This window comes from Pogoniulus pusillus, chromosome 6, assembly GCF_015220805.1.
Source record: "Pogoniulus pusillus isolate bPogPus1 chromosome 6, bPogPus1.pri, whole genome shotgun sequence".
In the NCBI taxonomy this organism is placed as follows: Eukaryota; Metazoa; Chordata; class Aves; order Piciformes; family Lybiidae; genus Pogoniulus; species Pogoniulus pusillus.
In genome coordinates this window covers 38,840,327-38,867,582 of record NC_087269.1, presented here as the reverse complement: position 1 = coordinate 38,867,582, position 27,256 = coordinate 38,840,327, and the positions used below count along the sequence as shown (strand labels likewise).

General features: G+C 45.1%; 1 protein-coding gene across 4 annotated transcripts in view; it reads right to left on the bottom strand.

Moving 5' to 3' along the window:
• The window catches only part of DOCK1 (dedicator of cytokinesis 1), a 433,046-nt gene that overhangs the window by 20,303 nt on the left and 385,487 nt on the right, over positions 1-27,256 (bottom strand). For all 4 annotated transcript variants that reach the window (XM_064145308.1, XM_064145312.1, XM_064145309.1 and 1 more), the window contains exons 47-50: positions 24,158-24,295; positions 19,794-19,939; positions 13,739-13,937; positions 4,378-4,531 (exon numbers count right to left, since the gene is read on the bottom strand). In XM_064145308.1, the coding sequence (XP_064001378.1) occupies positions 4,378-4,531; positions 13,739-13,937; positions 19,794-19,939; positions 24,158-24,295 (637 nt within the window). The remainder of the gene's footprint in view (positions 1-4,377; positions 4,532-13,738; positions 13,938-19,793; positions 19,940-24,157; positions 24,296-27,256) is intronic.

The window sequence follows — 27,256 nt, the reverse complement described above, 5'->3', positions numbered from 1 at the left end:
GAAGAAAAAAAAAGGGGGGGGGGGGGTTATTTTCCTGGCTGATGTGTGAGCCAGGAGGAGGGCTTGTTTAAGCAGGTGTTATTATTAACAGGTTCTTATCAATACCTTACAAAAAGTGTCTTGCTACTCTTCTCTGAAATGGCCTCTGACTAACAACTGAACTGGAAGGTCCCTCTATGGATGTGTCACTCAAAACTGTAATTTTACTTCTCATCCTTTCATTTGAACTTCCAACCGCACCAGGAAGAATATTTCCCATCCTGGGACTGCAACCTTTCAGTTGGCAGCTGTCACTAGTGGTGTGCCCCAGAGATCAGTGCTGGGACCAGTCCTGTTCAACATCTTTATTGATGATCTGGACAAGGGGATTGAGTCCTGCATCAGAATGTTTTTGGATGACACCAAGCTAGGAGCAGGTGTGGATCTGTTGGAAGGTAGGAGAGCCCTGCAGAGGGACCTGGACAGGCTGGATGGGTGGGCAGAGGCCAATGGGATGAGATTTAACAAGGCCAAGTGCAGAGTTCTGCACTTTGGACACAACAACCCCAAGCAGCGAGACAGGCTGGGGACTGAGTAGCTGGAGAATAGCCAGGAAGAAAGGGACCTGGGGGTACTGGTAGATAGTAGCTGAAGATGAGCCAGCAGTGTGCCCAGGTGGCCAAGAGAGCCAATGGCATCCTGGCCTGCATCAGGAACAGTGTGGCCAGTAGGACAAGGGAGGTTATTCTGCCCCTGTACTCAGCACTGGTCAGGCCACACCTTGAGTGCTGTGTCCAGTTGTGGGCTCCTTAATTCAAGAGAGATGTTGAGGTGCTGGAAGGTGTCCAGAGAACGGCAACAAGGCTGGGGAGGGGCCTGGAACACAACCCTGTGAGGAGAGGCTCAGGGAGCTGGGGGTGTGCAGGCTGCAGAAGAGGAGGCTCAGGGCAGACCTCATTGCTGTCTACAACTACCTGAAGGGAGGTTGTAGCCAGGTGGAGGTTGGTCTCTTCTGTCAGGCAACCAGCAACAGAACAAGGGGACACAGTCTCAAGTTGTGCCAGGGGAGGTATAGGCTGGATATTAGGAAGAAATTCTTCACAGAGAGAGTGATTGGCATTGGAATGGGCTGCCCAGGGAGGTGGTGGAGGCACCGTCCCTGGAGGTGTTCAAGCAAAGCCTGGCTGAGGCACTTAGTGCCATGGTCTGGTTGACTGGCTAGGGCTGGGTGCTAGGTTGGACTGGCTGATCTTGGAGGTGTCTTACAACCTGGCTGATTCTATGATAAAAATTCTGTGAAGAGTGTTTCCATCCACTTGAACATTTTATAACTCATGCAATCATTGAGTGATTTAGGTTGGAAGGGACCTTAAAGATCACCTAGTACTGAATCCCCTGCCATGGGCACAGAAACCTCACACCACATTAGGTTGCTCAGCCTAGTGCAGAAGGCTTCCAGAGAAGGGGTAGCCTATTTGCACTCAGTCTGGCCAACTAGTTATTAGAACAACAATAGTCTATGACAAAAAAGAATTATTTGCCTTGCTTAGCTATTCTCTAGCTAAGCTTAATGACATCCAGGAGTCATCTACCCTACTGCAGAAACAGGTTTCCAACATAAATCTCACTCATTTTCAGTTGTACCTCAAGAAGATCTATTTGCTACAGACCTGTTAATTTTCTCCTGCTCAGTTCAGCTGAAGTGTACCTCACTAAGTCAGTCACTATACAAATAATTACTCATCATTTCTGGCTTACTGCTGTTAGTCAAGGTGTTCTATCAAACTAGGATGGTCTGAATATTTATTCCTCCCTGGATGTGTGCCACTGAGGATATCTTTTTGCTGCAAGAGATCAATTAGATATGTTTTCTTTAATCACAATCTAATGCCCAGATTTTACACTCCATTCTCTTAAACTGCCAGCTAACAAGCAAGCAGGATTGCTTAGCAACTCCTTAACTGCTTTTAGCCAATTTCTGCACTGAAGTCACTTCTGCATTCTTGGAATTCCTCACATCTTTCATCTCTACAGTTCCTCACGGGATTATAAATCCCACAAGTCTGCAATAAGCTGGACCTAGTGTTTGCATCCTCTATAAATTACCAGCACATAAATGTTTTCAGAAATACCTAACAGCTCAAGATCATTTTTAATAAAAGAAATCAAACCTGTGTTAAGGAAATGTGCAGGGGATGAACTAATCTGATTCAAAAGAGGGTTTGTTTTTTTTTTGCAGGGTTATATATACTCCATTTCTCTGTTTTTCCTTTTTTTATCACACTTGTGATAAAAAGTTCTTGGCTATTAAAACTGTAAAGAAAGGAGAGAGTTCACAGTTCTCAGAATACTTGTTTGACTTTGCAAAGGCAACGCTGCATTGATTTGCACTTGCTTGTCCCTCTTCCACATGTTTGCAAGCAACAACTGCAAATCTTTAAAACAAAGCCACAAGTCTTGAGGAGGCAATTCTGCTGCTACATTAATTGTAGAATAAACACAATCTTGACCACAGCACATATACCTGCACCCAGCACTGAAACCTTTCCAAAACTTCCACTATTTAAAGGAACAGCTATCCAAAAAGCAATTAAAACAGTGACCATGTCAAATGAGATTTTTTTAAAGCTGATCACCTTTTCTCCTCTTGACTAACACAGCATCACAGAACAGAATCACAGACTGGTTTGGGTGGGAGGAGGCTGTTAAAGGTCATGTACTCCAATCCTCTTGCAGTCAGCAGGAACGTCTTCAACTAAAGCAGGTTTCTCAAAGTCTCATAGATCAAGAAGGTTGGAAGAGACCTCCAAGATCAGCCAGTCCAACCTAGCACCCAGCCCTACCCAGTCAACCAGACCATGGCATCAAGTGCCTCACCCAGTCTCCTCTTGAACACCTCCGGGGATGGTGCCTCCACCACCTCCCTGGGCAGCCCATTCCAATGCCAATCACTCTCTCTGGCAACAACTTCCTCCTAACATCCAGCCTATGCTTCCCCCAGCAAAGCTAATCCAACCTAATCTGGAATGGTTCCAGAGATGGGGCATCTACCACCTCTCTGGAGAACCTGCACCAGCATTTCACCACCCTCACTGCAAAATATTTTTTCCTTCTCTCTAGTCTAAATCTCCCTCTTCTAGTTTCAAACCACCACCCCTTGTCCTGTCACAACAGGCCCTGCTAAAAGCCCATTCCCAGCCCCTTTAAGCACTGAAAGACAACAGTAAGGTCTCTGTGAAGCCTTCTCTTCTCCAGGCTGAAGAAACCCACTGAACTCTCGACTATTGTGCCAGCAATTTGGTACATGTATGAAAAAGCTCTTGTGTTTTCTTTGGTCACATGCTGGCAACTGACAACTCTGATTTTTGGAGTAACAGTGCTGTTAAAAAAATAGCTGTTGTACTACACTCAGTTTTGTAGCAAGGGTTTCCTGGAGACTAAGACAAACAGACATTGTACTCAAGGATGGATGTCAATGTCAAACAAAAAATAGATCAGAAAGATTGACTAATTTTTCCCCCTTCTGACTTGCACTCACTCCATAGCAAAGAAAAGCTCTTTCAAGGTACAATGACATTAAAAGACTGTTTTTTTTTCAGCCTGTATGCTCTATAGTACCCTAAATCAAATAGACAGTTAAGTACAACACTAATTTTTGACAGCTACTCTACACCTAAGTAATTGTTAATGATTATTTAAAAAGGAAACTTTTCCAATGCAGCAGTTGGACTTGATTTGTAAAATATTGAGAGAATTTTGGGTGACAAATGCAAGGAACGTGATGTTCATGAGAGGTAGGGTCTGGTTCCTGCAGGGAATCCTATGGAAATGGGACTGACTAACTTAAAGAAGTCAAATCAGGGTGTAGGGAGACCACAAAAACTGCAAAATGAATACCAGAGGGCCACAAAGATGATCCATGGGATGGAGCACCTCTGCTATGAGGACAGGCTGAGTGAGCTGGGGTTGTTCAGTCTGGAGAGGGAGAGACTCTGGGGAGTCCTTATTGCTGCCTTCCAATACCTGAAGGAAACCTGAGGGAGGTCTGGAGAAGGAGTTTTCGTAAGTGTGTCTAGTGATAGGACAAGGGGATTGGTTTTAAGCTGAAGGAGAGCAGGTTTAGGCTAGATCCTAGGAAGAAGTTCTTCTGTATGAGGGTGATGAGACTCTGGAATGGGTTGCCCAGGGAGGTTGTGGATGCCCCCTCCCTGGAGATGTTTAAGGCCAGGTTGGATGAGGCCTTAAGCAATCAGATCTGTGTTCCTCCCATGGCATAGAGGTTAGAGCATTTGATCTCTAAGGTCCCTTCCAAGCTAAGCCATTCTATGACTCTATGACAGGTATCTTTAGTCTAGAATTTCCCAGGCAAAGAAAATATAGATAAAGTTAAAGACTTACTGGACTGCATGCTGAAAGAAAGCTTTGTCCGTGGAGTTATCGGGGGCGGTGTCATCTGGGAGCTGGGCGGTGATGGAGAGACGGAGAAGCGCCTTTCGCTCGACATAACGTTTATGACTTGGCTCTTTGGCCTCTGTGGTCGTAGTGGGCTGATCTACAAGGGGAGGAAAATCAGTGAGACAGCAAAGGAATGCATTTTGTTACAGAGCGACAGCCTGTGGGGTTGCTCTGTTTTCCCCACTGCCTTGCAGCAGGCAAAGCTAACACCCAGGACTTCTGATTTAATGCAGTCTGTGACAGCTCCCCACATTCTTTCCTTCTCCCCTGAATAACAGTCAGACTCAAGGCACACACCTTCCCCTGATTCTTCTGAAGCAATGAGCTTGTTCCCCAAACACTTGCTTAATAACAGCTGAGGATAAGTCTGTAGCCTTACACGAGACTATACAGCATTCAACAGGTGCTCTTCCTTCTCACATGGCTCTACTTGTGTTTTGCAGTTCTTTCCTTTAATTGTTTGCATGGCCAAATGCTCTTCTGAGAAAGACATCATCTGTCCAGAAACCCTTGATGGTGTCTGCTTGTGCTTGTATTTAATTCACTGAAGCATCCCTATTTCCAGAGAAAGGCAAAGGGTCCAGAGAACAAGCTTTATGAGAAACAGCTAAGGGAAATGGGGTTGTTTAACCTGGAGAAGAGGAGACTGAAGACAGACCTTGCTCTCTACAACTCTCTGAAAGGAAGTTATAGTGAGGTGGAGGTCAATCCCTCCTCCCAAGTAACAAGTGATAGGATAACAGAAAATGGCCTCAAGTTGCACTGGTGGAAGCTTAGGTTGGGTACTATGAGAAGTGTCTTCACTGAGAGTGGTCAGGCACTGGAACAGGCTGCCCAGGGCAGTGGTGGAGTCACCAGTCCTGGAGGTGCTCAAAAACACATAGCCACGGTACTCTGGGACATGGATTGGTGGTGCTGGGTTAACGTTTGGGCTCAATGATCTTAAAGGTCTTTTGCAACTTTAATGATTCTATTGTTTTGCCCTGGCTGCTTCAGAGTCCATTGAAACTTCCCATCAGAAACTGAAATGATTCCTGTGATCTGATGGGCCACTGATGCTTTGTTAGGGTGAGTCCTTTTTCTGCCTTTAATTCTGAGCTCCCATCTTTGTCAGCCAGCCTCCAGCCTCTGTATTTCTAGTAATCACAGGGAAGAGAGGAACTTTTCATTTCCATGAGATCACAGAAAACAGAGCAGCAGCAGCAGCAGCCTGAAGTTAAGAGGGGAATTACATCCAAGGTGCTGCATTAGGACACAACAGAAAAAAATGCCAGCAGCAAATTCAGGCTCTTTTGAAGAACTTTGTCATTTCACAACGTTCTTTTAAAAAGTGTGTTGTGAAGGAGAAACCTACAGTGAGGTACAAGTGCTTCCTCTTGCTCTCAGAAAACAAACCATGAAAGGGATTGCAGAAAAGGCTGTGTCTCTGACACCCTTCTACAAGAAATGAATGACCACAACGTGTGTCAATTTTTTTTTGAAGGTTCACGATGACCTCAAGACCCTTCAGAATTTTCTGACACTAAAATTCAAGGCTCAAAGACTCCAAAGTTTCTGCTTTCAAGATCTTTCTTTTAGTAGGATAGATAAGCAAAGTAATCACTTTCTTGGAAGTGTATAATTACAGAAAAGCAAGGAAGGAAAACAAATTGATTTGGAAAGCTGCAATGGCATAATCAAGAGAAAACCCAACAACCAGCACCAAGTTCCCAGGTTAACCTGGTCTGTCACTGCTTACCTCAAATAAATGTTAACAGCTGCAGTGATTGACAAGCTGACAAAGCTGGTGAAAGGCCTGGAACACAAACCCTATGAGGAGAGGCTGAGGGAGCTGGGGGTGTGCAGCCTGCAGAAGAGGAGGCTCAGGGCAGACCTCATTGCTGTCTACAACTACCTGAAGGGAAGTTGTAGCCAGGTGGGGTTGGTCTCTTCTCCCAGGCAACCACCAACAGAACAAGGGGACACAGTCTCAAGTTGTGCTGGGGCAAGTCTAGGCTGGATGTTAGGAGGAAGTTGTTGCCAGAGAGAGTGATTGGCATTGGAATGGGCTGCCCAGGGAGGTGGTGGAGTCACCGTCCCTGGAGGTATTCAAGCAAAGCCTGGATGAGGCACTTAGTGCCATGGTCTGGTTGACTGGCTAGGGCTGGGTGCTAGGTTGGACTGGCTGATCTTGGAGGTCTCTTCCAACCTGCTTGATTCTATGATTCTATGATTCTCTTACAGCTTCACGTAACTCACAGTTCTGCTAGGGAATATGAACTCTTTGGAGCCTGCTAAGCCATAATGAACCCACTGCCAATTTTTTTTTCAGTCTAATGAAAGCAAGATCAATAGTGAGTGATGTTACAGACCACTCAATCAATAAACTGTACAGCCTGTTCTTCTGATTTCCAACGCAAGCTTTCGAGTGGTCTGTTAACTACCTGCCTTCGGTGTTAGGTTTGCTATCAGCTCGTGGAATCAAAGAACTAACAATGAGAATTTATGTTGAAGAAGTTTATGTGATACTTAAAAGAAGATAAAAAACCTCTAGGAAACTATAAAGACATTTCTGATCATCTTTATACACAGCAGAGTGCTTAATTTGTCTTCTGATAAGATCATAGTAAGTACAAGAGCTCTGTAATTAGGGTTTGGGTTTTGATCAGTCAATAAATTCATTACGAGTACAGTGAAATTTGGAAGGCAGCACTTAAGCCGTGCAACAAGACAAAACAGCCTCTGAATGCTCTCTTCTAAAGAAAGTGTAAAATAACTCTGCAGTTAGTATCACAGGCTCACAGAATGCAGGGGTTGGAAGGGACCTCTGGAGATCAGCTACTCCAGTCCCCCTGATAAAGCAGGGTCACTTTGCACATGTTGCCCAGGCTAGCAATATCCAGGGGAGTTTTGAAAGTCTCCAGAGAAGCAGACCCTACAACTTCTCTGGCAGCCTGCTCCAGTGCTCTGCCACACTCATAGCAAAATTCTTCCTTATGTTCAGATGGGACCTCCTGGGTTCCTGTGCTAGTTTGAGTCTAGCTAGAATGTTTTGGTGAGAAGAACTAGATTAGACTGTGAAAGGAAAACAAAGGTGATGCCTACTTCACTCGCAGGCTTGCTGAGATGTATAAGAACAAGAATCAAAACAGATAACTCACTTCTCCTGCTGGGAAGCTTCAAGCTGCCTCTCTCTCTCTCTCTCTCTCTAACCTCACCCTCCATTTCTCTGACAATCCACTTTGCTTCCTAACCCCCTGGCCGAACCTCCATTCTTCTTTGGGGCTGGGGTAAGGTTGAGAGGGGTAGGGGGAAGGTGAAGGAGCAGTTGGGAGCCCCTCCTGGGGACTCAGGTTTCTGGGAGGGCTGTTGTGTTTCTGTATTACCTTTTACCTTGTATATTTGTATTCTGCCAAGCTGTAAATATAAGCTTCATTCAATTTCCAGAGCTGGCTGAGCCTAGTCTGGGTGATTTCCAAAGTGTGGGGGGGCCGGGAACACCCAAACCATCACAGTTCCAGTTTGTGCCTGTTGCCCCTTGTCCTATCACTGGGTACCAATGAAAAGCTTAGCCCTATCCTCTTGACCTCCACCCTTTAGATATTGATCAGCATTAAGATGATTCCCTCTCACTCTGCTCTTTATACACCTTTCCACATTCTGCCATGACAATTTACTTGCCTGGAGGAGAAAAAGGAAGTACCTGCATAAGAAAGTCCACTCACAGGGATGGGAACACTCATCTCAATTGGTGGCACCATCTCTGAAAAGATGGGAATGACCACTGCCTGAGACACCTGCTACACTTCAGTGATAAGGTTTGATGTCAAGGTTGCAATTACACTGCACAAACCAATTAGTAGCAATTAACACAAGATCCAGAACAGCTCAATACGTAAGGTTATTGTTGGCTAGAAGGCTGAGGGAGGAGAGTCTGTCCCTCTGCTCTGCTGAGATCCCACCCTGCAGTGCTGGGGCTAGCTCTGGAGTTCTCAGTACAGGAGAGGCATGGGTCAGATGAGGGTCACAAAGACTGGATCTAGCCAGCCTGATCTAGGGTAGGGTGTCCTTGCCCATGGCAGGGGGGTTGGAACTAGATGATCCTTGTGGTCCCTTCCAATCCTAACAGCTTCTATGATTCTGTGCTTATCAGAGGGCTGAAGCCTCTCTTTTATGAGGACAGAATGTCCTACTCTGCCTTATAAAGAAGAAAGCAGGGATTGATCCATCTGGTTTTGACAAATCCAATCAGCCTGTACTTCTTCCATCAGTTTTCTTGAAGGTACTTATCAATTGTCATCATACTGAAGAAAAGCAGGTCTTCTCCTTTAATAAACCCACATATTCTACAAGTCAGATCTAAGGATCCATTAGAAAGTTCACCTTTCCTGATGGCACTAAAATATACATGGATATGGCACTTCAGGACATGGTTTACTGGGCATAGTTGAGTTCAGTTGATGACTTGATCTTGGAGTTCTTTTCCAACCTTACTGATTCCATGATTCTAAATGCTGTAACTGAATTAGTGATGGTATAAATTCTCAGCAGAAGTAATCCAATAACAAATTCTAGCTACTAATACCAGTGTGTTACTAAAATTAAGAAGAAGTTCTTCAGTACAAGAGTCTGGAAAAGGCTGCCAAGGGAGAATCACAGAATCAACCAGGTTGGAAGAGACCTCCAAGATCATCCAGTCCAACCTAGCACCCAGCCCTAGCCAGTCAACTAGACCAAGGCACTAAGTGCCTCAGCCAGGCTTTTCCTCAACACCTCCAGGGATGGTGACTCCACCACCTCCCTGGGCAGCCCATTCCAATGCCAATCACTCTCTCTGCCAACAACTTCCTCCTAACATCCAGCCTATACCTACCCCGGCACAACTTGAGACTGTGTCCCCTTGTTCTGTTGCTGGTTGCCTGGGAGAAGAGGCCAACCCCCACCTGGCTACAATGTCCCTTCAGGTAGTTGTAGACAGTAGTAAGATCACCCCTGAGCCTCCTCTTCCCCAGGCTAAACACCCCCAGCTCCCTCAGCCTCTCCTCATAGGATTTATGCTCCAGGCCCCTCACCAGCTTTGTTGCCCTTCTCTGGACACTTTCCAGCACCTCAACATCTCTCTTGAATTGAGAGGCCCAGAACTGGACACAGCACTCAAGGTGTTGCCTGCCCAGTGCTGAGTACAGGGGCAGAATAACCTCCCTTGTCCTACTGGCCACACTGTTCCTGATGCAGGCCAGGATGCCACTGGCTCTCTTGGCCACCTGGGCACACTGCTCTGTCCTTGCTCATCACAGGAGGGTTGGAGCAGATGATTCAGCCTAAACCATTCTATGATTTTACAAAAATGTCACTTTAAAAACTCTTTAAATCTTTAATTTCCATTTCTATTCAAATCTGAATTCCCTTTTTTTTAGAACCCCAAATCCTTATTTTTTTCCACCTCTATTTCATCCTCATCCTTTTTTTTTTTTCCTTTGAAGCCTGCAAAATTGCTGCTTCCAAGCTCCTAATGCCAGATAAATCAAAATGCCTTTTTCTTCATAAAACACAGCAGTAGCAGTGCTTTGGGAGCAATTTCAACCTAAAAATGGGAACTTGCACAGAGTGCAGCCCACAAAAGTAGAACAATGGAAAAGCTCAATTCTTACCCACAAAAGATAATGATTTCCCTTTTATACCATTAATAGGGGACACATGTCTCCAGAGTGCAAAAAATTTTAAGAGAAGACAAATTGTATCTTTAAGCTCCTTGACAATATCTGTGTGAAATTCCTGAAGACAGCTGTGGGAATTTTATAGCTACTCTTGAAAGCTAATCTCAAAAGTGTTTCCTCTGTTTCACCTGCAAGAGAAAGCGAAGCACACTAACAGCAAGCATTAAAACTGACGTGGTCATTTTGGAGCTCATCCAGTAGGCTGCTTTTTACCTCACCAGTAAACCCCTTTTTGTATTATGGATCTCTTGATTTCAAGAAGCTCAGGATACCTGTCAGTAATTAATTCTGACTTTTATTTTCCCTCCCACTTTATAACCAGTCACACCAGTCACGCACTGAAAGCTCCTGACTGGGAAGAAGAGAAAACCTGAGTTAAACCATGTTGGGTTTTGCTCATTTTTGTTCTTCAGGTGACAAATGAGAAGATGCCTTTGGGGGTTGTTATGTCTTCCACTCCACCCAGCATTTGCATTTTGCCAGTCATCCGGTCTTCCCCATTGTCCAAGATCTCTCAGTGTGCTAGTTTGAAGCTAGCTACAATGTTTTGGTGAGAAGAACTAAGATCACAGGCTGTGAAAGGCAAACAGTGGTGATGTCTACTCCCCTCAGAGTCTTGCTGAAGAAGAAAGGAAAACATTAGATAACACTCTCGCCACTCTTGTCTCACCTCTGCCTTGGGCTTCTGACTGAGCTACATCTCTCTAACACACTCTCCACTCACCTTTGCTTCTTAACCTCTTGGCTGAACCTCTATTCTTCCTTGGGACTGGGGTAAGGTTGAGAGGTGCAGGGGGTTGAGAGCCCCTCCTGGGGACTCAGGTTTCTGGGAGGGGAGTTGTGTTTCTGTATTACCTTTTACCTTGTCTATTTCTGTCTATAACTGTATATACTGTAAATATCTGCTTGTATATTGTGCTAGCTGTAAATAAATAGCTTCATTTATATTCCCAGAGCCGGCTGAGACTAGTCTGGGTATTTTCTAAAGTGGGGGGGGGGCAGGGAGCACCCAAACCATCACACTCAGGGATGATAGCGGCCTTGCAGTGCCATCAACCAGCTCCTTGGGCATCTCCCGTTGGTCTCGCTGATTTGTGCAAGTCCAACCAACAGAGCTGCTTGGAAATATAGTCTTTGACTATGGCTAATGCTCTTCTAATGCTTCTTCAGATGTTCTGTTAGTCCCTTTGGAGAGCTGAGAGTGCAAGTCCTGCCACTGCAGTGTTGAGGCTCAGTCAAAATAGGAGTGCTGCAGTGAGCTGAATGCATTCCATCAAAAAGACAAAACATATGGGAATCTATGCAAGATGTACTTTCTGTCTGATAATCTGGGGCTCTTTAGCCTGCAGAAGAACAGACTGAGAAATGCAGAGTCCTGCACCTGGGGAGGAACAATAAATGGCACCAGTACAGGTTAGGAGGTGATCTGCTAGAGAGCTGCCCTGTGGAGAAGGACCTGGGAGTCCTGGTAGACAACAAGCTACCCACGGGACAGCAGTGTGCCCTTGTGGTCAAGGTCAATGGGATCCCAGGGTGCATTAAGAGTGTGTCCAGCAGATTGAGGGAGGTTCTAATCCCCCTCTACTCTGCACTGGTGAGGCCCCACCTGGAATAGTGCCTCCAGTTCTGGGCACCCCAGTTCACGAGGGGCAGGGATCTACTTGAGAGAGTCCAACAGAGGGCTACAATGATGATTAAGGGACTGGAGCGCTGCCGGATGAGGAAAGGCTGAGGCACCTGGGGCTTTTTCATCTGGAAAGGAGAAGACTGAGAGGATCTAATAAATATATATAAATATCTGAGGGCTGAGTGTCAAGAAGGGACAGCCTCTGCTCACTTGTGCCCTGTGATAGAACACGGGGCAATGGATGTAAACTACAGCACAGGAAGTTCCACCTCAATATGAGTAAGAACTTCTTTACTGGAAGGGTCACAGATTGCTCAAATAGGCTCCCCAGAGAGGTTGTGGAGTCTCTTTCTCTGGAAACTTTCAAAACCCAACTGGATGTGCTCCTGTGCAACCTGCATTAGATGATATGGTCCTGCTCTGGCATGGGGCTTGGACTTGAGGATCTCCAGAGGTCCCTTTCACTCTTCCAACTCCTAACATCCTGTGATCTTCTCAATGCTTAGCAATAGCTCAAGAAGATGGGGCAGACTCTTTTCAGTAATAGGACAAGGGGCAATAAGCACAAACAGGAACCCAGGGGTTCCATTTGGAGATTAGGAAAATGTCTTTGCTGTGAAGATGCTGGAGCCCTGCAGCAGGCTGCCCAGAGGGGTTGTGAAGTCTCCTCTGGAGAGATTCCACACCCACCTGGACACTGTGATCCTGGCAACCTGCTGTGGCTGATCCTACTTTAGCAGGGGAGTTGGACTGAGTGATCCCCATTGGTCTTCTCCAACATTCTGTGATAACACTGGTTGGCTGTGACAGGAGGAATCTCCAGTAAACAAACCAGGGCTGATCCAAAATTTACTGATGCCAATGGAGAATCTTACTGACTTCAGAGAAGTTTGTGTGAAGAGCCTGAGCTGCACAAAAAGGTTTTTTTCTGATTGTTTTTTTTTCCTGAGCAACAGTGGGTCTATGGCCACATCAGCTAAAACAACTTGTGAACTTCTGAGATGTCAGAAGACATACACAAGAGATTAGCTCATCTTTGGGTGGAAAAGGGGGAGAAAATCCAGAAAACAGGAATTGTGGCTGAACATCTAAAGTAATACTACACTAAAAACACCAAACAGACAGACTTAAAGGATCTAGTCACCCCGAGCCAGAGAGAAATCTCTTCACAAAGTCCAACGTAAATGACTCAGCCACCAATGAAAGACTCTGCTGAGTTAGAAGCTGTCTCTACAACTACTTGTACCTTTAAAAGAACATTTCACTCAGTTCTAGAGAGCACATTTTAAACTCTTGGCCTGGAAACAGGTGCTCAGGCAAAGATTTGGAGGTCACACTTAGGTCATGCACACCCTGCTTCATCTTAAAATGGTCTTGCTTTGAATTTCAGTGCTCAAACTTCTCAAGTTGCTTAAGCCTTTAGGACAGTTTCAGTGAATTAAATATACACCTAGAAAAGAGGGTTTAAGAGAGATATTGCCCTGTAGTTAATACTCTTACACCCAGCTACCGGTGGAACTGCTTATGATTTTCTGCTCAAAATAGCCTTTCACGAGTACCTAATTGCCATGCACGAAATGACCTTCTAGCATTTCCACCAGAAAGCATCTCACAGGAGTCAGCTGAAATATGAGAAACCCCATCACTATCTACTGGGAGCCTTAAATTCAAAAGGCTGCATTTATTTTCCTTAGGATAGACCATCTGCTCCTTTTATCACATAGTCATATATAGCTTTTGGTTAAGATTTCCATCTGAGATCTCACGACTCTTATTTTTTTTCCCCCCCCACCCAGTAAATAAAATCTGTAATTTTGATTCATTATCACATACATTAACACCATAAATATTCCCTTAGGAGTTATTTTTGGTCTAAAAAAACAAATTAAATGGTAAAAATGAAGTTTTTTTTCCTGTAAAAGCAAAACAGAGAAAGAGAACTGCTCGGAATTAGATAAAGCATTGCCTGCTAATCAGTTACCGTTTCTGAAAGGATCACTGCTTCAGACTGCTGCAGAGAAATATCAGTAGACTTAAATTCTTTATCAAATATCTCTTGATGCTTGCTGTTCCTTTTCTCCTTCTTCTTTTCTTTCTTATCCTTATCTAGGTCATCCTTGTCCAATTTGTCTTGAGACCTCGAATGCATCTTTTTTGGCAGGAGGGGCTCCAGCACAAACCTAAAGAAAATTGTTGTTGCTTAGATCAATAAAAGGCTATTTTCAAAGCATCTGCTTTTCATTTACATATATCCCAAGGCTTCACCTGAGTTAACAACGCTTTGCTAATCCAGGAAAACTCATTAGAGAGAAAAGGAGGGGGCAGAAGGTCATAACAATCATAATTGTTTCACAGTAAAATGTACTGCTGAACCACTGAAGAACCAGGGCTGCCTATTTCCCTCCTCTGTAGTAAATTTACTGGTTTACAGTTACACAAATTGCTGAGTTTCACTGGATGTGGTTTACATAAAAATGAGTTTCTGAAGAAGCACTTCCATTCTATCTGCTCTGGCATCATGGCAGATGTGCCAGCAGGCAGCTAGAAACTCCAGTGGGAAACTACACCATACAAGAGCATGTAATTGTACACTGCACTAAAGAACTGTCACCCCTGCTCCCCTTGCACCTTGGAATCACTCCAGACATCACAGAAAGCATCAGCTTGGAAGGGAGCCTCTAAGGCCATCTTGTCCAACCACCCTGCAGTCAACAGGGACATCTTCAGTTAGATTAGGTCACTATGGGCCCCATCAAGTTTAACCTGGAATCTCTCCAGGGTTGGAGCCTTCACCACATCCCTGGGCAACCTGTTCCAGTATTACACCATTCTCATTGTGACCAACTGCCTCCTTATGTCTAACCTAAATCTACTCTGCTCTAGTTTCAAACCAATGCACCTCATCCTTCCAAACTGTTCTTCCCGTTCAGATACTGAAATGCAGCTACAAGGTCTGCTCAGAGCTTTCTCTTCTCTAGGCTGAACAGCCCCAGTTCTTTCAGCCTGTCTTCACCGGAGAGGTGCTCCAGCACTCTGATCGTCTTTGTGGCCCTAAACCTACCAGTGGCTTTCAGGACTGCCTTAAGGAATAGCCAAGTCACCAATTGCTCATGGAGTTTTGGTTCTTGGGTTTTTTTGTTTGTTCACTTTTGTTTTGTGGTGTTGGTTCTTTTCTTGTTTGGTTTGGTTTGGTTTTTTGCTGGAGAAAGAGGATGGATGCAATTTCCAGAGAAGGATTAACAGCTCAGAAACTGTTTTGCAGTTGATATTCAACAAGGCCAAGTGCAAGGGCCTGCATCTGAGCTGGGGCATCCCTGTTATCAATCCAGGATGAAGGGATAGACAGTAGCTCCATGGAGAGGGAATACTGGGTGCTGGTGGATGAAAAGCTGGGCACGAACTGGCAATGGGAACTCACAGCCCAGAAGCCAGCTATGTACTAGGCTGATCCCCAGCAGTATGGGCAGCAGGTGGAGGAAGGGGATTCTTCCTCTCTGCTCTGCTGAGATCTCACCTACCAGCCTAGCTAGGGTCAGGTCTGGAATCCTCAGTACAGGAGAGACATGGACCTGTTGTAGTGGGACCAGAGGATGCTGAAATAATGATAGGAGGGTTTCTCTGCCTTCTGCTGTGAGGATAAGTTGAGAGTTAAGGTTGTTCCCCCCGGAGAAGAGAAGGCTCCAGGGACACCTTCTGGTGGCCTTTCAGTGCTTAAAGGGGCCAATCAGAAAGCTGGGGACAGGCTTTTGAGCAGGGCCTGTTATGACAGGACAAGGAGCAATGGGTTTAAGCTAAAAGAGGGATATTTAAACTAGGGAGAAGGAAGATGTTTTTCACACTGAGGCTGGTGAAACACTGGCCTGGAGCAGAAGACAGCTCTCTCCACACCTGAGTTGCATATTTTAACTGCTTCTGCCAAGCTGGAGGGCAGTGACAACCACCTTGAGGCTGATTGCAAGTTTACAAGAGGAATTGCCATTCTTCAGACACTGATTAATTGCTTCCCTTCCAGGCATTACTATTATTAGTGCTATTAATTATTTGTAGGAGACATAGCCATGATAAAATAGGCTGGCACACGGTGCTCCTGCTTGAAGTACATCAGGGCTTTCCACAGACGGCAAATCATATCAGCACACTGGGACTTCCCTGCTCCCAACCACTGCTTGGACATACTCAGATTTGTACTTCTAAGTCTTCTCTTAACTGGTGAATAAACCCAAGGTCCTGTTTTAAAGTCAGAGTTTTATTTATACATAGAGCTGGGAGCTGTGAAACACACACTGTGTCAACGTCTGCTTTGATATTTTACTGTTTAAAGGCTCCAGAGCAGGAGAAGCTGGAGATGGCATTAAATAGAAGTTGGGGGATCTGGGCAAGACAGTTTGTCAGATCCAAATTTAATTGTTTTTCATAGAATCAGGCAGGTTGGAAGAAACGTCCAAGACCAGCCAGTTCAATCTAGCACCCAGCCCTAGCCAGTCAACCAGACCATGGCACCAAGTGCCTCATCCAGGCTTTGCTTGAACACCTCCAGGGATGGTGACTCCACCACCTCCCTGGGCAGCCCATTCCAATGCCAATCACTCTCTCTGCCAACAACTTCCTCCTAACATCCAGCCTAGACTTCCCCCAGCACGACTTGAGACTGTGTCCCCTCATTCTGCTGCTGGTTCCTGGGAGAAGAGACCAACCCCCACCTGGCTACAACCTCCCTTCAGGTAGTTGTAGACAGCAATGAGGTCTGCTTTGAGCCTCCTCTTCTCCAGGCTAAACAACCCCAGTTCCCTCTTCTAATCTTAGAATTAAGATATGACGAAGGGGAAAATGCAAGGCAGGAGAGGATAACTGACCATAAACCAATTCAACTGTGCTAGGCACATGGGATGAACCTCTTCCAAGTTAGCAGCAACACAGCACCCACATGATTTTTCCAATCCTTCAAATGTTTAGGTCTTTTATTATTCATATCTGATTATTTTTCCTCTCCTGCTCCACTGATCAAGCAAATGAGCATTTTTTCGAGTTTTATCAGTGATGATAGGTGTTCATTTTATTGTCCTCAGATGTACTTCCAGTACCTGAAAGGGGGCTACAAGAAAGCTGGGAAGAGACTTTTTACAAGGGTTTGTAGTGATAAGATAAGGGGGGAGGGATTGAAGCTTGAAGAGGGTAGATTCTAGACTGGATATTAGGATGAAATTATTTACAATGAGAGTTGTGAGACACTGGAACAGGTTGCCCAGGGATGCCGTGGATGCCCTCTCCTTGGAGGTGCTCAGAGCCAGGTTCAGGGGTTAGAATTAGATGATCTTTAAGGTCTCTTCCCACCTAAACCATTCTATGATTCTATTACAGCTGTACTGCCCTGGAGCAGAATCTGAGCTGCATCATGATCGTATAGTGAGGTGGGGGGGTCCATCGCTTCTCCCAAGTGTCAAGACAAGAGGAAGCAGCCTGAGTTGCACCAGAGTGCAGATCAGAAAACAGGAAAAAAATTCTTTCTCCAAAAGGTTGTCAAGTTCTGGAACAGGCTGCCTAGGGCAATGGTGGAATCACTATCCCTGCAGAGGTTTCAAAACTGTGTAGCTGTGGTGCTGAGGGACGTGGTTTAGCAGTGATCTGGCATTGCTGGGTTAACAGTTGGACTTGATGACCTTACAAGTCTATTCCAGCCACAATGATTCTGTGATTCTCTGATCTTCATGAGGTTTTTTTGGTTTTTAAAATATATATATATGTAAATTCAGTAGGCTCATGTGATCCTCCAAAACTGCTAAGTGATACCCACATCAAAGGTGGGATGGAGATATAAAACTTAAGAAAGCAGCACCCAAAGGAGAAAGAAAAACAGAGATAATGATCTTTGAATGGAGAAAAAGAAGAGGCAGAGGAAGGCAAGGAAAACAAAAATTATCAGTACTTTTCTTCTGAGATAAAATAGATTTTCTCCCTAACCTGGATGGTAGCTATCCCTGAGTTCCAGCAAGACAACTTCTGTGGCTGAATTAGTCAAAGCAGATTCTCATCTCTGCTGTCCTACATTTGTATCAACATGACTCACCACGTAAATGTTACAGAGGGTAACGTAATGAGAGCTGAGCTGCACTTTGTTTGCTCCTCTTCCCAGTGGGTAAATAAACTGTTTGTAATCAAGGTAAGTATCATGTTGGTCCTGTATTTAATTTTACTTGATGCTTTTACTCTCTAGTCAGGTACTAACTCCCTCTGAAGGGACACAGATGTTTCTAGCGCATCTCTGTAAGTTGGCAGCCCTTCAGGAGGCTTTACAAGACTGTCTCCTTGGTCAAATATTGAGTTTCTGGATTATGGGAATGCCTGGAGGGAGGAAGAGGGAGAAGGGACTTCTGAGGCTGCATGGAAAGCCCAGAAAGAAAACAGATTATTTTGTTCTTTTGAGGGATGCAACTGCGAGACAGGGCTTATCAGCAGAATTCCCAGTTCCCATGTGAAATATCTTGATAAGCCTTGAAGTACAATCTTGCCATAAGCAGCTTTTCCTCTGGCAGCAAACATGAGAAAAAATGACTGAGCAGTTAGCTAATCCATTCCCCATCCCGAGCTCCACCTGCTCATTGTGACATTTCAGCAGTGACTTTGCAGAAGATCACTGCTGATCTATCACCCTTCCAATACTTTTAAAGGGGATAATTTGTCTCTTGTTCATTTGGGGTTTTTTGTTTGAATGCTTAGGGGGTTTTGGCTTTGTTTTAAGGAGGACCAAGGAAAGCATTACATTTACCACAGAGAAAAAAACAGACAGGGAACATATCTTGAAATGGATGTCTATATAGATTGGAGGATCAGGAGTACCAACACAACAGCGCTGTTCTCCTTTATCAATGATCTAGACAAGGGAATTGAGTCACTCTCACTATGTGTGCAGATGATACTAAACTGGGCAGAAGAGTTGACCTACTGGAGAGTAGGAAGGCTCTACAGAGGGACCCATTCAGGCTGGATCAATGGGCTGATGCAAGTGGGATGCAGTTCAGCAAGGCCAAGTGCCAGGTCCTGTGCTTGGGTCACAATAATCCCATGAAAGCTGCAGGTTTGGGGAAAAGTGGCTGGAAACTGCCTGATGGGAAAGGATCAAGGGGTGTTGGTCAGCAGCTGCTTCAACACGAGCCAGTGTGTGCTCAAGTGGCCAAGCAGGCCAACAACATCCTGGCTCAGCAACAGCGTGGTTAGCAGGACCAGGTCAGTAGTACTAGTGAGGCTCCATCTCAAATACTGTATTCAGTCTGGGGCCTTTCACTACAGGAAGGATGTTGAGGGGCTGGAGTGTGTCCAGAGAAAGGCAACAAAGCTAGTGAAGGGTCTAGGGAACAGGTCTGGTGAGCAGTGACTGAAGGAACTGAGATTACTTAGTCTGGTGAAAAGGAGGCTGAGGGGACACCTTCTTGCTCTTTACAACTACATGAAAAGAGGTTGTCACAAGGTGAGTGCCAGGGGAGATGTAGGCTGGATATTAGGAAAATAAAATCCTTCCCCAGAGTGGTTGTCAAGCCCTGGAACAGGCTGCCCAGGACTGTGGTGTAGTCTGCAGCCCTGTGTAGATGTGGTGCTGAGGTTTAGTAGTGACCTGGCAGTGCCGGATTAATGATAGAACAAGGGGACACAGTCTCAAGTTGTGCCAGGGTAGGTATAGGCTGGATGTTAGGAAGAAGTTCTTCACAGAGAGAGTGATTGGCATTGGAATGGGCTGCCCAGGGAGGTGGTGGAGGCACCGTCCCTGGGGGTCTTCAAGAAAAGCCTGGCTGAGGCACTTAGTGCCATGGTCTAGTTGACTGGCTAGGGCTGGGTGCTAGGTTGGCCTGGATGATCTTGGAGGTCTCTTCCAACCTGGCTGATTCTATGATTCTGTGATTCTATGATTTAACTTCATGACCTTAAAGGTCTCTTCTGAATAAACCAATTTGATGACTAAGCCAATTCTGTGACTGGTATCTGGAGCAAGGTGGTGACAATCCTCAAAGCCCAGAGCTGCTCAGCCCAAATCATGCTTTACACACCCATCTGAGCCAGGCCGAGACGGTGTGCTGTCAGACGAGATGGAAGACACGGATGCAACGGAGAGGGGTCTTGAAGATGACGGCATTGTGAAGGATCTCACCATAGACCGCGGGCGACTGCCTCGCCTATCATCCAGACTTGCAATCTGCAACAGAAAACATCAAACCTGAGTTCTTAAATCACAGTATAGCTGCTATCTATCAAGGCCAGATTGGATGGGGCTTCGAGCAACCTGGTCCACTGGATGGTGACCCTCTCCATGGCAAGGGAGTTGGAAGAAGATGATCTTTAAAGTTGCTTCTAACTGGAATCGTTCTGTGATTCTGTGATCTGGTTACCAAAAGTTAATGAGGAAAAGGTTTGGTGGGTTCTCTTCCATTAAAAGTTTTATATGATTTAGGCTCGAGGTGAGGAGAAAGTTCTTCACTGAGAGTGTGATTGGATACTGAAATGGGCTGCCCAAGGAGGTGGTGGAGTCACCGTCCCTGGAGCTGTTCAAGGCAGGATTGGACGTGGCACTTGGTGCCATGGTCTAGCCTTGAGCTCTGTGGTAAAGGGTTGGACTTGATGATCTGTGAGGTCTCTTCCAACCTTGATGATACTGTGATACTCTGATTTAATTATCCTTGCATTTGGCAGCAGAGAAATAAATTCTAGAAGAAATCTGCTTAACAACTAGAGGAAATATTTAGGTCACCTTAGTCACATGTATAACTTGAAACTTATGCCAGTAATTGTTTTCCCTTTTATCACCCACAATGTTTACATCTGGGCTTTTAAGAAAGGTCTTTTTATGGATACTTTTTTTAAGGTACATCTCTGGATCATAGAATCATAGAATCAAGCAGGTTGGAAGAGACCTCCAAGATCAGCCAGTCCAACCTAGCACCCAGCCCTAGCCAGTCAACTAGACCATGGCACTAAGTGCCTCATCCAGGCTTTTCTTCAACACCTCCAGGGATGGTGACTCCACCACCTCCCTGGACAGCCCACTCCAATGCCAATCACTCTCTCTGCCAGGAACTTCCTCCTAACATCCAGCCTAGACTTCCCCCAGCACAACTTGAGACTGTGTCCCCTCATTCTGTTGCTGGTTGCCTGGGAGAAGAGACCAACCCCCACCTGGCTACAGCCTCCTTTCAGGTAGTGGTAGACAGCAATGAGGTCTGCCCTGAGCCTCCTCTTCTCCAGGCTGCACACCCCCAGCTCCCTCAGCCTCTCCTCACAGGGTTTGTGTTCCAGGCCCCTCACCAGCTTTGTTGCCCTTCTCTGGACACTTTCCAGCACCTCAACATCTCTCTTAAATTGAGGGGCCCAGAACTGGACAACAGTACTCAAGGTGGATGAATGCTCTGTGAGTATATCAAGATAGAATGGAGTTTTTATTAAAAAGAAAAAGAGGGGGGGGAGGACAAAGAAACAAAACAATAAAAAAGAAACAAAAAAAAAAAAAGGAAAAAGAGAAAAAGAAAGAAACAGAAGGAAAAAGAAAGGAAAAAATTCACTTCATCTCAACAGAGCTACTTTACAGAGCGATAGCTAGGTTAAGAAGAAAATATATGGAAGGTATTTTTTACAGTTTCTTACAATTTCAGCCCTCTGCATATTTCTACAAGCTTTGCTAGTCATTAATAACTGATATATGCATAAAATAATTGAACTTTTTCAGTCAACAAATGAGAATCTCATGCTGTTTAATTACAGGTATATTTTCCACTCTGTCAACTACTGGCAAATTGGCCTTGTACATGGAAGACAGAAGTGATAAAACTCCATCAATCCTGACAACTCTTACTGGTAGGGAGATGGAAATTAGAAAGATAACACCACCTGAGTATGACTTTCCAGTCATCTCCCTGATGATGTCAATGTATATTACTGAAGTGACTGACATGCAAGCATCATTAATGTCAATTATTCCTGTTCTCCTTGGGAGTAAATCACTATTTCAACTTTTCTCTTCCTAAATGTATTAGCAAGATGGGATTTGAAGGACACCAAATGAAACACCACTCAGAAGGACACCATAAAAGCTAGCACATTCCATGTAAGAGCTCAGTGCCCCCCATTAAAAAAAGTCATTGCTGTAGAAAAAAAAGTGAGAAGAAATCTCTGGAGGAAGGTTTGTCATGAAATGCAACAGAAAGGCAACAAGGCTGGGGAGAGGCCTGGAACACAAACCCTCTGAGGAGAGGCTGAGGGAGCTGGGGGTGTGCAGCCTGGAGAAGAGGAGGCTCAGGGCTGACTTCATTGCTGTCTACAACTACCTGAAGGGAGGTTGTAGCCAGGTGGGGGTTGGTCTCTTCTCCCAGGCAACCAGCAACAGAACAAGGGGACACAGTCTCAAGTTGTGCCAGGGGAAGTGTAGGCTGGATGTTAGGAGGAAGTTCCTGGCACAGAGAGTGATTGGCATTGGAATGGGCTGCCCAGGGAGGTGGTGGAGTCACCATCCCTGGAGGTGTTCAAGAAAAGCCTGGATGAGGCACTTAGTGCCATGGTCTAGTTGACTGGCTAAGGCTGGGTGCTAGGTCGGACTGGATGATCTTGGAGGTCTCTTCCAACCTGGTTGATTCTATGATTCTATGATACTTCACTGGCAACTACTGTTCCACTGAGGTTATGGGCACTCCCTCACTGGAGATGTCCAAGACGTGTTGGATGAGGCCTTGAGCCATCTGGTCTAGTATAAGGTGTCCCTGACAATGCCAGGGTGACCTGGAACAAGATGATCTTTGAAGTCCCTTCTGATCCAAACCATTCTATGATTCTATGAAATTGACACCCTGTTTGCACTGATGTGACTGACAGAACACCTACAGAACCTCAGTGGAATGCACCCCTCAGTGACCACAATCAGAACTGGATGAAGAATGTGCTGGATTAGGGCTGTTCAGGCATATCAGGGTTGCTGAAAGTGGGAGATGCAAGCTGGATATAATGAAGTCATTTTTCACACTGAGGATTGTGAAACACTGGCATAGGTTACCCAGAGAGGTGGCAGACAAGCTGTCCCCAGAAACATTCAGTGCCAAGTTGTTTGGTACTTTGAGCAACCTGATCTAGATGCAGGTGTCCCTGATGACTACAGGGAGGGGATTGGGCTAGATGACACTAGGAGGTCACTTCCAAGCAAAACCATTCTATGACTTTGTCACCAAATGCTTGGTTGTGCTTTAAAAGGTGAAGCAGCACCTGAAGCAGAGTTTGTTGGAATGACAAAAGGAACAACTCCAGCAGTAGCAAATTTCATCAAGTGGCAGCCACCTATTTATTGCCCACATTTTGGGTGGTGCCAAGGTATGTAAGATTACACACTACCAGAAAACAGCACAGCTCTCACATCTCAGCAGAAATTAAATCCATGGACAGATGTCATTCAGCACTGGGAAAATCATTCTAGTGGCAATTTTGTTGTGGTTTTTTTTTTAAACCCAGTTAAACCATGAAAAAAATGCAATTATTCTGAATTTCAAAGAAGAGACTTGGGTTATTTAGAATCTGTTTCCATACTGGAATGGAAGCACTCATTTTTTCTGAACTTCTCTGATAGTAGTCCCTCCTGGGGACTCTGGTTTCTGGGAGGGCTGTTGTGTTTCTCTAGCCAGGTGAGGGTTGGTCTCTTCTCCCAGGCAACCACCAATAGAACAAGGGGACACAGTCTCAAGTTGTGCCAGGGGAGGTCTAGGATGGCTGTTAGGAGGAAGTTGTTGGCAGAGAGAGTGATTGGCATTGGAATGGGCTGCCCAGGGAGGTGGTGGAGTCACCGTCCCTGGAGGTGTTCAAGCAAGGCCTGGATGTGGCACTTAGTGCCATGCTCTAGTTGACTGGCTAGGGCTGGGTGCTAGGCTGGACTGGATGATCTTGGAGGTCTCTTCCAACCTGTTTTATTCTACGATTCTATTAGGGGGGTTGGTGGGGGTTGGCCTCTTCTCCCAGGCAACGAGCAATAGAACAAGAGGACACAGTCTCAAGTTGTGCTGGGGGAAGTATAGGCTGAATGTTAGGAGGAAGTTGTTGCCAGAGAGAGTGATTGGTATTGGAATGGGCTGCCCAGGGAGGTGGTGGAGTCACTGTCCCTGGAGGTGTTCAAGCAAAGCCTGGCTGAGGCACTTAGTGCCATGGTCTAGTTGACTGGCTAGGGCTGGGTGCTAGGTTGGACTGGATGATCTTGGAGGTTTCTTCCAACCTGCTTGATTCTATGATTCTGTCTGCTCAGTATTTAATAATTGGATGACCACTGAGAACAAACAGGCAATGCTCCATCGCCACTGCTTGTTTAATCAGTGGGAATTATAGCAGAGGAACACAGCAGTTGAAAGCAGTTCCACACACTTAGGAAACACAAAGTCAGCAGCTAACTCACCACAGCGCGGGCCCCGTACTGCTTCTCCACTTTGTCCTTCAGCTGCCTGAAGCAAGCCTCCATCCGCTCATGGAACGGCCGCAGGGCCTCTGTCACCTTCTCCCCGTGGATCCGGATGCCTTCTGCCAGGAATGGGATCTGGAATGCAGAGTTATGCTGCTTCAGCCTGCCCTGCCCTTCCTCAGCCAAGGGTTAGGGCACCAGAACAGGTTACTCAGACATTGGAATAGGCTGCCCAGCGATGTGCTGGAGTCACCACCACAGAAGGTGCTCAACAAACACGGACATGGCAGTTCAGGACATGGGTTAATGACTATGGTGGTCTTGGGTTGATGGTTGGACTCAGAGATCTTTTCCAAGCAAAACAATTCTATGATTCTAAGAATCCCACATAGGATACAAGAGGAGTGAAAGATCTCATAGGGTAATACTAACGACAACAACAACTATTTTTCTTAAAGAATCATAATTATCATCATGAATCATCATCACTCATTGTATCTGAGGCATAGCATAGTAAAAGTGGATCTAAAAATGTGTTATACAGGATTTTTTTCCTGTCCTTTACAACTAATAATCCCAGAGTTCTGACCAGTAATCACATAGGGGAGGCAGAGACGAAGTTATCAGAGAGCACAAATATTCTTGTGACTACTCCTATGTGACATGATGATTGATGATATATGAAATGATGTGAAGTGGTATGACATTTCTCCTCTCCACTCTGCCTTCCTGGGACTCCAACTAGAGCACTCTGTCCAGCTTTGCAGCCTCCAAGACAAGAAGGACATGGTACTATTAGAGTGGGTCCAGAGGAAGGCACAAAAATGATCCAAGAGCTGGAGCACCTCTTCTATGAAGACAGGCTGAGAGAGCTGGGGTTGTTCAGCCTGGAGAAGACTCCAAGTGAGATGTTAAAGCCCCCTTGGAAAGGGGGCTACAGGAGAGCTGGAGAGGGACTTCTTATAAGGGCTTGTAGTGACACAGCCTCAGGCTGCGCCAGGGGAGATTTAGGCTGGAGGTGAGGAGAAAGTTCTTCACTGAGAGAGTCATTGGACACTGGAATGGGCTGCCCGGGGAGGTGGTGGAGTCGCCGTCCCTGGGGCACTTCAAGGCAAGGTTGGACGTGGCACTTGGTGCCATGGTCTGGCCTTGAGCTCTGTAGTAAAGGGTTGGACTTGATGATCTGTGAGGTCTCTTCCAACCCTGATGATACTGTGATACTGTGTGATACTGTGAGTAATGGCTTCAAACTGGAAGAAGCTTGATTTATATTAGAAGGAAATCCTTCCCCATGCCAAGGCTGGTGAGGCACTGGGACAGGGTGCCTAGAGAAGTTGCGGAGGCTCCAGCCTGAAAGAGTTCAAAGCAAAGGTGGAGAGGGCCTTGGGCAATCCGGTCTAATATGAGGTATCCCTGCCCATGGCAGGGAGGTTGGAACTAAATGATATTTAAAGTCCCTTTCAACTCAACCCATTCTATGATTCAGGACTATATTCATAGGCTCCACATACATTTTACTGTAAAAGGGCAAACCAGTGAACGATGACTCTCACACTGGGTTATTAATCTCACCCCTCTCTCAGTTTCACAGGAATAAAACTTGGAAGGTGAAAATACCTGTATGCTTTCACTAATAAATGCTGCTTCTACACCTGCAAACGAGCTACATCCTTGGACAAGCACTTACTGCAGGGCAATATTTATTAATAAAATACATAGTTTTCTGTATATGACACATTTCTCCTTAAAATCTGATTTTACTTTCTTTGGGACCAAAACAGAAGAGAGAGAGAGAGGAAAAAATTAAATTAATTCTCTTTTCTAACTGAAAATAATCATTTATCTTCAAGGCTTCTGTCACAAAATATCCATGCCAACACAGGATTATATAATTAGTTCATAGTGTGGAGGTGTAGCTGACCTTTTAAAATGTTTTAAGAGAGACATTTTCATTCCCACAGCTATCCAGACACACCATTAGAGCTTTCTACCTCCAGCTAAGGGAAAATATTTCCTCTTCCAGGTCCGTTTCAGCCCACACAGTGCTCTGATTTTAACTCAGCTATTCTCTGCAGCAATCAAGCCAAGAAGCTTCTTCTTAATAATTCATAATTAAATCATAATACTGATTAAACCCAGATTTTTCTAATAAGATGGAGCAGCAATCAGAAGGAGCAGCTTTATTGGTAAGGAGAGTAAGAAATACACAGATGAATTACAGATGAAGAAACTCAAGAAATCTTATCAAGATGATTCTCTGTGATTTGGCACTACTGCAATCGACACAGTTTCTTCTCCTAAAAGACTACTAAGGAAGAATAACGACAAAAGTCTTCACTGAAGCCACTTCTACCTAAGAGCCCTACAAAAATTAAACATTAAAACTAGAAAAATCCCTTTTAAACTTTCTTGAGCAGACAGAGAAAGTACCTTTGGACTGGTTTACCATTTCTACTTCACCTCCTTCTATTAACTTCGAAATTCACTCTGCATCTCCTTCCCAGACATCGACAGCCCCAAATCTACTGCTGAGTGACACTGGATTTTAAACCTTTATAAATCTACACATTAAGATTGGATGTGGACACAGAGGCAGAATTTTGCCACATCCAAAATACCTCTAATTCATCTGGCTAGTGGAATGTGTCCCTGCACATGGGAGGGGGGTTGGAACTAGATGACCTTGAAGGTGTCTTCTAACCCAGACCCAAGACAGTGTTTATTTCACAGCCCTGACTTTTCTTGGGTTTAAAATTTTACAAAGTTTCACTGTAACTTTAAATTATTCTGTGCCTTTTTTTTCCCCCTCTTTACCTTTTTCTTTCCAAGATCTTGCTTTGCTTGGCTGAAAAGCATGAAAAAAAAAAAAGCTACAAAGGTTTGAATTATTACAATTAATCTTAAATCTCGAAATATTTCATAATAATCACATCATAAACTCTGAACATAAAAACTTATTTTGCTCTGCTATAATTCTGTCAGCTCTGCAGAAGAAGCACAGGATTTTTCCCTGACATCCCAAATTGGGTATGCAGTAAATACCTTAGCTCAATGCAGAGTGACTAATGCCATCGATCACTCATTTCATTACCATAG